A 12038-nucleotide genomic window follows, 5' to 3' on the forward strand; every position below is an offset into this window, starting at 1 on the left:
ATACTCTCCACCTTATGAATATCTTTATTAAACATGATTCCTAGAACTGACCAGTTTTCCAGAGAAAGTCTAACAAGGACAGAGAATAGTGGAACTAAAAATTAATAATAATAGGAAGTAGGATAAAATAATAGGAACTAATATTACCCTATTTCTGAAAGCTTTTGTGCCTCCTTTAAATGGGCAAAGATCAGAATAGCTTTTTCTGGCTGCACATCAGTCAAGCAGTATTTATTCAACATCTACCATATGTCAGACACTGTGATAAGTACTGAAGACACAAGAAAAGGCCAGAAGAGAAAAGAAAAGCCAAGAGAAACCAAAAACCAGTCTTTGCTGTTAAAGGGCTCACAGTTTACACACTATTGACTCATATTAAGCACAGTAAGTCTCCCATATCTTTTTCAGAAGAATTGCTATCTGTTCATATCTCCTATCCTATGAGGATAATTTAAAAAAAAAAAAAAAAAGCTGCGTGTAATACATTTATCTTCCCTCTTTATATTTCATCATATTATATTTGGCTTTAAATTAATCTGTCCAGTTCCCTTTGGACCTTCCAATAAGCTAACTGTCCTGTGCAGTTTTGTATCACCTACAGATTTGATTTTATAAAGAAGTATGTCTTCAAAAGTCATTAATAAAAATGTTACCTGACACAGAAGCAAGCACTACATTGGATACTTCTGTCATGCTGATACTGAAATACAACTGCACTTTGAATCTGTCCTTTCAGTTATTTTGGATCCATGTAATTTTGTGATTGTCTATTCCATCATCTCCACAAGAAAAGCATGAGATTGCATATGCTTTCCTAAAGCCTAGGTAAACATATCTGCAAGTAGTTTAGGTCACAAAAATAAATGAGGTTTATTTGGCATTTGTTCTTGATGAAGCTGTGCTGTTTCTTTGTAATTGCTTCCCTTTCTAGCTTCTCTTCCTCCTCTTTTTAAAAATGCATTAAGCTCACTGGCCTATAGTTTGAAGACTGTTATCTTCTCTTTTTGGAAATTGCAACATCATTTGCCTTTCTTCAATTTTGTGCTGTCTCTCTCATTTTCCAGGGTCTTCCAGATGTCAACTGACTGATGCAGTTGCACATCAATCATTTCTTTTTAGTATTGGAAGAGGAAACAGTTCAGCTATAAGGTGATGGATATTTACCTAAAAATCACCTTGCTATTCAAATTCTCAAAATAAAAACCAGAGGTGCTTCTTTAGATAAATGAGTTTAGGAGCATAGCTCTTAAAAACTTCATCAATGTTACATTAAAAAAATAAGAGTCTAATAAAAATGTTTTATACATGTTGAATGACTAAGAAATACATAAATAACCATAATTAAATAATCGCTGTTGTCTATAGCCTCCATTCACACTGGGCCTAGGTTGCAAAGCTGACTGGTTACTGGTGCAGGTATGGTGGGCATAGAATGCAGAACATCCCTCCTCCATTCACAGGTCTTACTGTATCAGAAGATATATAGTTAATATGACTCTACCTAAAAAAGGTCTGAAATTTGCTTGTGAACGTGGATATGGGAAAGGTTGTGGCTTATAAGTTATTGTAAAGTGGTAGTTTTCTGCATTATGATATAGCAGAATTAATTGAACTAGATGATTTGAATTTGTTGTGGTTCAGTCATTTTCAGTCATGTCCATGACCCTATTTGAGGTTTTCTTGGCAACGGTACCAAAGTGATTTGCCATTTCCTGCTCTAGGTCACTCTACATATGAAGAAACTTAGGCAAACAGATGCATCTTCCTTGACTCCAAGGGTACCTAGTTGCCCTAGGGTAATGTAGGCTACTGAGTACGCTCTTTTGATTTATCTCGGGTATCACTTTCTGTTGAGTTATTTCTGTTTTCTCTTTCCTATATAAGATCCACTTTCCAGTGTTGAGAAAAGAGACAAAATAAGACTTGAGCCTTTCTTTTCGCTCTCTCTCTAGTCAGTTCTCTCTAGTCAGTTCCACTCTAAGGGTCCATCCACTCTAGGGTCTTCTCCTTTCTTCATCCACTTTTTTTCTCTCAATACAGCTAAAATAAGGAAAAAAAAAAAACAAAACACTATGTTTGTGGGCTCTTTAGCTTTCCTTACAAGCCTTAGCTTTACTATTTCATATTCTTTTTTTTATTGAACTGGCAAAATATTCATTCTCTTATCTACTGTTTCCATCTTTTGTACATTTCTTTTAAAAAATCTCAGTTGGTTTCTGCTTAAGACACATTTTACTTTACCTCATTATTGGAATTATTTCCATTCTATCTTCAGGATTTCATTCTTAAAAATCTCCCATTCCTCCTGGACTTATTTCGGGGGGGGGGGGGGGGGGGGTAGTGATGTGTACAACAAATACCATACTCTGCATTTTAGATAGAATTCTTCCAGAAACAATTTTTAATAATTTGACATTCATATAAAATCAAGTATTTCTCCTTTATTAGAATGTCCAGATTGACAGTTCCATTCCCCCAGTACTCTCAGATATCTTTCTGTTGTTGATTTTTTTAATCGTCCAACCCCATTTAGGGTTTTCTTGACAAAGATACTGCAGAGGTTTGCCATTTCCTTCTTCCTTCCATTTTACAGATGAAGAACCTGAAGCAAATACCTTTAAGTGCCTTTCCAGAGTCACACACAGAGGCTGGATTTGAGCTCACGAAGATGAGTATTCCTGACTCCAGACTGGGGACTCAAATCCACTGTACTACCTAACAATCTGAGGCAATTCAAAATTCAACAAAAAGGTCATTATATTAAAATACAGTTTAGGGTTAATTAGAATTTTCATCTAAAAAATAAAATAACAACAGTCACTTATAGTAAAACCTTTTCTTCATTCCTTGATGAGAAGGTTTGAATTTGATGAACAACAACTCCATCCCTTATAAATGGAAAGGGATTCCAAGAGCCCAAGTAGTGCCAGAATAGAAAAGAGCACTCACTACTCATGGGTAGGTCATAGTGCCAATCACTTCTTTTTTTTTTTTTTTTTTTTTTTTTTTTTTTTAATAGCCTTTTATTTACAGGTTATATGCATGGGTAACTTTACAGCATTAACAATTGCCAAACCTCTTGTTCCAATTTTTCACCTCTTACCCCCTCCGCCCCCTCCCCTAGATGGCAGGATGACCAGTAGATGTTAAATACATTAAAATATAAATTAGATACACAATAAGTATACATGACCAAAACGTTATTTTGCTGTACAAAAATAATCAGACTCTGAAATATTGTACAATTAGCTTGTGAAGGAAATCAAAAATGCAGGTGGGCAAAAATATAGGGATTGGGAATTCAATGTAATGGTTTTTAGTCATCTCCCAGAGTTCTTTCTCTGGGCATAGCTGGTTCAGTTCATTACTGCTCCATTGGAAATGATTTGGTTGATCTCCTTGCTGAGGATGGCCAGGTTCATCAGAACTGGTCATCATATAGTATTGTTGTTGAAGTATATAATGATCTCCTGGTCCTGCTCATTTCACTCAGCATCACTTCGTGTAAGTCTCTCCAGGCCTTTCTGAAATCATCCTGTTGGTCATTTCTTACAGAACAGTAATATTCCATAATATTCATATACCACAATTTATTCAGCCATTCTCCAACTGATGGACATCCATTCCGTTTCCAGTTTCTAGCCACTACAAAAAGGGCTGCCACAAACATTCATAGTGCCAATCACTTCTTGAGGAGGCAGGGATCTTAACTGGAAGACATGCTTTATTTTTTTCTTTCTAAATGTAGTTACTAGGCTTATAATTCATTTTCTTAGACCTTAGCTTTTGTTCTTACCCTTTTTACACACTTTCCTATTGCAAGTAAAGTATTTTAGGCTGGAGAAATATTTATTTCCACTATTTTCAGTTGAACTAAAAGGAGGGTTTTTTGAGAAATGCCATGTGATCTCTACTAAGCTCACATAAAATCTAAAGTTTATATTAGACTATGTCCAGATTTCATCCCCTTCTCTTTATAAATTCTTGGAGGAAGTGATTATGGGCCCCCCAAGATACCCATCTTTTCTACCCCAACTATATAACTTCCTTCTTCTTAGTGAGAATCATATCAGAATAAAAATTTCCCTTTATTGATTCTCCTAACCTGTGTAGGATGAAGTAATCTATAAAATAATTCAAGAAGTTATTGACTGCTGTTTTTGTCAGTGTACTCCAGCAGATGTCTGAATAAAGCAAGAGAAGGAAATCACAAACCATTCTAATGCCACAATGCAAACTGTTCTAATTGCCAAGAAAACTACAAATGAGTCATGAAGAGTTGGACACAATTGAAACAATTAAAGAACAATAACAAAAAGCTGGCATTTATATAGCTCTTTTAAGTTTTATAAAGTGTTTTATAATTATTTTATTATTTTATCCCAACAGTCTTAGGAAGGTGCTATTGTCCCCATTTTTACATTTTCGAATCCTGGACAGTGACAAGCTAAGTGCCTAAAGTCCACAAAGCTAATAAGTGTCTGAGGCTGAATTTGAATTTAGATCTTTCTGATTCTCTCTTTTTATCCACTTCACAACCTGATAGCTTCTGCTATACCATTCTTTGGAAGAAAGCATCTTCCTCCTCAAGAGCATCCAGATCTCTCCTTTTAGCAAGAGCCTCAGATGTTTTTTAAAGCTGTAACCAAACAGCTTTTTTATTCTTTGTGACACATTTTATCAGATCTTCCCAATAAGCTGTCAAGCACCATTTTCCCTTCTCCCACCTGCCATTCTTTTTTTTCCCTCTCTCATTAAAACCTCTCCTGATTCCTCTCTAATACTTCATTCTTTCTAACAATTTGGGATTGTGGGAGAGAGAGATGAAGCTATACTTGGAATACAGATAATAGTAGTCATTTAGCAGTGGCAGAAGTATGATCATTGTACACTTAATGTCAGTTATTGTATAATATTTATGTACTATTATTTATGTATACTTTAGTGGTTGATTTCAACTATTAAAAACACTTTGTGGGTATTTATTTTTCACCCCTGTATTTAGTTATATCCCTTAAAGTCAGTCAATTATGACTTCTTAATAACTTGATTATTTTACTTTACTTTTCTTTACCTTCTTTAGCTTGTGAAAGCTCCATTTTAGGCATGAACTAATTAAATCTCCTTACTATTTCATCAATTGGGCCTACTCTCTAATCTATCCTATTATTTGTTCCTCTTTCATTTATCTTTTCTTATTTACTTTACCTTTGCCCTATTCATTTTGCCTTGTCTTGCCAACAGTCTCCAACTAACTCGTGAATTTACCTTTTAAGAATTTTTAATTGCTCTTGATTTTGCTTCCCTCACAACCTGAAAATAGAATATGGAGTCACATCTAGATCTAGAGATAGTTCTTCAAATTTCTAATCAAAATGCAACCTTTGACCTATTTCACTAGTTCAAACTTCTACTAATTACCAACTCTTCTCCTTAATTGGCTCAGGTTCTTCTCTGGTTAATTGTACCTTCTCCCACAAATGCTTAGAGTAGAATTTATTAATGAGACTTAAATACTGGAATAAAGTAAAATATATATCAATCAAAAACTCTATAAACTTTCCCTCATCCTTTAAATTATGAAATTAGGGTATCCAGATTCCGTTTGAATTTGAGACTAAATAATCGTAACAGTTCATAAATGAAAAATCTAATATTTGAAAGTTGGAAATCCTTTCTTTGTCAATTTGAATGGATGTATAGACTTTGCACATTGAATTATTTCTCATGTAAATAATTTGTTTACATTTAAAGTACTGGAATGTTTTTAATGTGACACCTTATGTTTTGTTCAGATTTTTGATAGAAAACTTGCTCCTTAACAAGGAGATCCATTGTATTGTTATAAAATCTGTCAAAAATTACTCTTTCCATTGTTCCCTTAACATCATTAATGCTAGCCTCTCCTGCTTGATATGACAGGGAACATAGTTTTTGTGATTAGTATCTAGTCATTTTTGTTCAGTCATAAATACTAGAAGGTTCTTCCCTATTTTTCATGGAACTTATAGGTCTTTCATTACAAATATGTTCAAGAATTGATAGAGAAAGGATAGTTAAATATGATGATCTGAATTTCCAAGGTGAAGAAGGTTTTGGGTGGCTGAGCAAAGAGTATGTGTACAACTTAATCTGGCCCTATGAGTTTGGGTGTTTTGAGAGAAGGACCCAGCATTTGGGGTGTCAAAAGATGTGCTGTTTTCTTTGGCAATTTTAAAAAATTACTGTGTATCTAAGGAAAGTCTAGGTCAATATGAGAGCTGTACCTTTGAGCATTAAGGCATTAGTACATTAAAGCACTGTATACCTAATGAGAACTGGAAATGGAAGGGAAGATAACATCAGATTGGGATGGCTGGCAACAGCCAAATCAGGGATGCCAGCCCTTGAATTCACTCATTCAACAAATATTTATTTAGTGTTTTCTATGCCCAAGGCCTTGGGCTTGGTGCTGTATAGTACATGGCACATATAAGATATGAATCATACCCTAGTGGAGATTTTATTTAATAGAGGAAATAAAAATTGTATTTACAAGATAATGAGTTAAGTGACCAAAGAGAGACTCAGAATTCTATGAATCAGAGTCCAAAGAAGGGAGCTTGAGCTAAGTGATTTTCATTGGTTATTGATGGTAACTAATATGGTTGTGGTTTCTTTTTGTTAAAGTAATTGTTTGAATGTGTGCCTTTCCTTTGACTAGATTGTGAACATCATAAACATGAGGACTGTGCTTTTTTAATCTTTGCAATTTCCTAATCAAGAGGTATCTGTGACATAGTAGATGGGCATCTGACTTAAGAATCGAAAAGACCTGGGTTCCAGTACTCCCTCTGACATGTTTTAAATGGTGATCCTGTGCCACTTAACTTTTTAACTGTCCCTGGTCAGCTCTTAAGTTGCAGAGCAGGTGCCTTCTCCATTAGTAAAAAGGGATGAATTACAGATCTAAACCAAAAACACATGTAATGGCTGATATTTTTATTGTGTTTTATGTTTACAATGCCATTTATATACACTATCAAATTTTGATCCCCTGACAACCCTCTGTGGTAGGGTTTTCAGATAGAGATTAAATCACAACAGCTATGTGACTTGCCCAAAGTGAGAGGCTTTAAATCCAGATAGTTAGATTCCAAATCTTGCCTTCCTACTATAATAAAGCTATCTTTTTAACTACCTTGTAATAGTGTAATAGGTATAGTTGGTAATTAATACATTTTGAAGCTGTTGTAATTTTTTTCAAATTTTATATGACAAGAAAAATTCTTGAGGAATAAAATGTGTTTCTGATAATCTAGAAATTTTAAATACTTTTTTCTCCTATACCCACAGTGGACCCAAGGATCATTAATGAGAATGTAAAAGAGAAGGAAAGAATCCAAAGAGTGACACGGGAAACTTTTGGGGATTATGTCCAACCAAGAATAGAATTTGCACAGTATAAGGTAGAAATTGTCTGTAATATTAACTTTATATTGTACCAGTTTTTTTTTTTTTTTTTTTTTTTTTTTTTAATGCTAAAGGGGAAAACCTAGATATTTTAGTATAAAACTAATAAATGGATGGAGCAGCTAGCTGGCTTAGTGCATAAAGTGCTAGACCCAGAGTCTGAATTCAAATCTAACCTCAGATGCTTGAGCTGGGTGAGCCTGGGCACATCACTTAACCTCTGTTTTCCTTAATCCCCTGGAGAAGTAAATGTTAAACCAGTTCAGCATCCTTGCCAAAAAAACCTCATGGAAAATAGCGTCCATGGCCTCACACAGAGTTGGACATGACTAAGCAGCTTTCTCACTGGATCACTCACAAATTTTTAACATTTGTAACAGTGAAAAACCTTATTTTGAACTTGGGAATGAGTTCTATTATTATCAGATAGAAAGTCTTTAACTGTTAACATTTATTCTTAAGTAGATTTTAAACTAATACTGATGGTAGGGTCTGTACTTTTTACAGTATAATAATGAAAAGATTTAATAAGTTATTACTTCCTAATCATTTGACTTAATTGCTTACAGTATGGTCAAAGCTCTATCCCAGCATGGGCCAATTAGTGTCATAGAATTACGGTTGGGAAAGATCTCAGAAAGGCATCTGGTCCAACCCACATATGAACAAGAATACACTATATGATATACTCAAATAAGGGGTTCACTACCCTTTTCCTGAAAAACTTAAGTGAGGAGGCTCACTACCTCCTAAACTAGCCCATTTTACTTTTGAATAGCTCTTATTATTAGGAAACTCTTCTTCCAAAGATCAGTACATCCCTGTTTTTAGTTTTTACTGAATGATGCTACTTGTGCCTTCTGTGGCCAGGAAAAACAGATCTAATCTGTATTTTCCATCACAACCATTCAGGTACTTGAAGACAGCTATCATGTAGCCAGTATATCTTTTCTTCTACAGTTTTAACTTCTCCAGTTTCTTCAACTGACGCTTATATGGCATAATCTCACCTTTTTGGTTAGCATTCTATGTGTATCTTCAAGCTTATCAATACCCTTTCTAATATGTAACATCCAAAACTAAACCAAAGATATTATTTGGCTAATATAGCCAGGACTATTACTTACATAATTCTGGACATCATTCTTGTCTTAATATACTCTAAAGTGTCACATTATATTGTTGACTGATACTGTACTTACAGTCTATTAAATCCTGCAGATCTTTTTTAGAAAGACTGTTGTACAAAGAAAGAGGCCTTCCTATAAATCTTACCACTAGCCATGGTATGCTTTCTGAAACATAGTATGAGACAGCTTGTTAAATTAAAACCCATAAATCCCTATTAGAATAGTAACAATACAATGAAATCTGCAAATACAATGAAATCAGTATAAATATCAAATACAATACAATCAAAAAGTCTTTAGAGCTGGAAGAACATTAATAATGATCATCTAATCTATAAACTTCAGTTTATAGATGAGATATTTGAGAACCAGAGAAGAAGTGACCTCGAGGGTGACTCATCTAGAAAGTAACAGTTACAGGCCTAAAACAGATCTGCATTTCTTTTATTCAGACTGAATTCTTTTCATGGTCACCCTTTTATTCCAAATAATTCACTTTAATCCCCTCACTAATTCAATCTCGGGCATCGGATCTATTTGACTTGCAGCATGTGTACAGATGCTACTTAGCGAATCACATTTTAGTTGTCAGCAGTGCTGCAGGATCTCAGAGTCAGAAAGGATATCAAAGGAAATCTAGTCTAACGAATATCTGCACAGTAATCTTATTGAAAAAGTAATCATCCAAACTTCCATTTGAGGCTTCCAGTACCGTGCAGCCCACTATCTTAAAAGTTTATTCCTCTTTTGAACATCCCTAATTGTTAGAAAATGTTTCCTAATGCACCAAATCTGCCTATCTGCAGCATCTACTCATTACTCCTAGTTATATCTGCTGGAGGCAAGCAAACCAAGTTTAATTTCTTTTCCATATATTAACCCTTCAAATTTGTAAATTGATTAATAGTATCCCCATCTAAGTTTTATTTTCTCCAGACTAAATAGTGCCAGTTGCTTGAAGTGATCCTCACATAAAACTATCAGACAGAAGATGACTATCCCAGTCCGCTTCCTTTAGATACTCTCCAATATGTCAATCTCCTTCCTAAAATGTGTTTCCTAGAATTGAACCCAGTATCCCAGCTTTGGCTGGCTTAGAGTAGGAAAATAGTGGTAGTCTGGTCATCCTCAATTTGAACACTATGGTTCTATTAATGAAGCCAAATATTTTTGCTTTTTGTTTGTTTTGCCTGCCACATCATACTTTCACTTCATGAAAGACAGAAATGACTGTCTCTGAAGAATATTCCAATAGAGTAAAAGTTCAAACAGTGCTTAATCCCAGCTGAAAGGTGTTGCTATATGGCTCCAGGCATGGCCTGAGGTGTTGTTGACTGAGGACTGGCCAATTTGTTTGGAGAGTTATAGTTATATATAAAATATATATTTTAGCTACCATGGCTCTCAACAACGATCTGCTAAATTATATAGAGTGGTGGTAATCTTTGTCAGTGGAAGGAATAACATCCTCCTGAAAGTATAGATCCTTTAAATATTGACATAAACCAAGTTATTGATTTATATTGAGTTGGCGATCCATATCTTCTAGTTTTTCCCTTCCAAACTTCTTTCTGTGGATGAAGATAGCATTTTTCATCATATGTCCTTTAGAATTTTCTTTATGAAGATTTTCTGTCTGTTTCATAGAGGGTAGTGCACATATATCAGAAGAGTTAAGTCATTCACAACTGATCATCATACGACATGGCTGCTATTGTGTACAATGTTCTGGTTCTCACTTCCTAGCCAGTGCTGTGTAGCCATGCCTTCTTGCAATTCTACAATTTATTTTTTTAATCCAAGTATAGCACTTAATATTTATCTGTTTAATTTCATTTTATTAAATTTCAGCCCAATATTTTTTTTTTAATTTATTCTGTCATTCCAACATAATTATTCTCTTTCATGTCATCTGTGAATTTTATAAGCATCTTATTGTGGCTTCAAAAAGTTACTAGCATAGGACCATGGATACTTCACTTGAAATCTTGAGGTAGATTTAGCTACAAGACATTACTGCTCTTTTAGTCTGATCATTAATTATGTTGTCATTTTGCCCATATCTTTTGATATTGTCCTCTAGGATAATTTGAGAGACTATGTTAAAAGCCTTGTTGAAATCCATGTGCATTATCTCTGTGGAATTTCCTAAACTAACAATTTAATAACACTGATATAAAGGAATCAAGATTTCTATTACAAAAGAATATTTAAACAGCATATTAAACTAAAAATCATTTTCTTTACACTGCTTTTTCTTAGCAAGCTTAAAAAATTTTAGTTAAAAAACACATACATTTATAAATTGTTGATGTTTAAAACAACAGTATACAAATAAGAGCTTACTGAATAATACTAATTAGTTGAATATAAGATTTTTTTCACATTAAAATGGCATCCAAAAATATATTAATTTTTTTCATCAAATATATAAATATTCAACTATTTTGCTATAAGAAATGATGGGCAGGATAATTTCAGAAAAACCTAGAAGACTTATATGAACTGATGTGAATAGAAGTGAGAATCAGAACATTGTACACAATAGCAGCCATGTTGTATGATGATCATCTGTGAATGACTTAACTTCTGATGCATGTGCCACTACTTCTATGAAATAGGTATAGAATGTGCACAAAGGCAATAATTCTGAAGGACATATGATGAAAAATGCTGTCTTCCTTCAGAGAAAGAACTTGTGGAGACTGAATACAGATTGAAGCCTTTTCTATTTTTATTGCTTGTTTTGGTCTGTTTTCTTTTGCAACATGACTAATATAGAAATATGTTATGCATGACTTCACATGTCATATCAAATTGCTTACCCTCTCAGGGAAGGTTTAAATGGGGGAGGAAAGGAGAGAATTGGTGAATTGAAAAAAAAAATTTTTTTTAATTAAAAAGTCTTGTATATGTGATTGCAAATATTCAGTAATTTAGTTTTCAGTCAGTGATTATATTGATATAAGAAATTATCTGTCTTCCACTGCAGATTGGCACCTGCTCTGCTGTGAGTTTATAGCATTGATAGTAAGGTTATTTGCCTAAGATCACACAGGAAGTAATATCAAAGGCAAGACTTGAATCTTGGTCCTGAGCCCAGTTTTTGATCCATTTGATTTCTGAACCTGTTTATAATAGTCTTTTAAAAATGTGCTTATATATTTACCTCTTTGTTGGCAGCTTGAAACCAAATTCAAAATTGACTCTAAAAATGGCATCTTGGCTGAAAGGGAAGAACCTTTCAGATGTTTGGTTAAATTCTCTAGTCCACATCTTTTGGAAGCATTGAAATCTTTAGCACCAGCTGGTAAGTATGCTTCTATAACAAAATATAAATTTCTTTTATGCTATTACTACAATATTATGCTAATACTGGCCAATAATCGCTAAAGGTTTTCTCATCACTCTTGTATGATAACACTATCATATCCTATTTTTTATATTCTGTTGCAG

The 12038-nt window shown here is 34.0% G+C and overlaps 1 protein-coding gene across 2 annotated transcripts in view; it reads left to right on the forward strand.

The window, feature by feature from the left end:
• Positions 1 to 12038, forward strand: part of CENPN (centromere protein N) — a 45320-nt gene that overhangs the window by 31845 nt on the left and 1437 nt on the right. For both annotated transcript variants that reach the window (XM_003757846.3, XM_012539872.3), the window contains exons 9-10: positions 7336 to 7448; positions 11766 to 11892. In XM_003757846.3, the coding sequence (XP_003757894.1) occupies positions 7336 to 7448; positions 11766 to 11892 (240 nt within the window). The remainder of the gene's footprint in view (positions 1 to 7335; positions 7449 to 11765; positions 11893 to 12038) is intronic.

This window comes from Sarcophilus harrisii, chromosome 2 (assembly GCF_902635505.1).
Source record: "Sarcophilus harrisii chromosome 2, mSarHar1.11, whole genome shotgun sequence".
Lineage (NCBI taxonomy): Eukaryota > Metazoa > Chordata > Mammalia > Dasyuromorphia > Dasyuridae > Sarcophilus > Sarcophilus harrisii.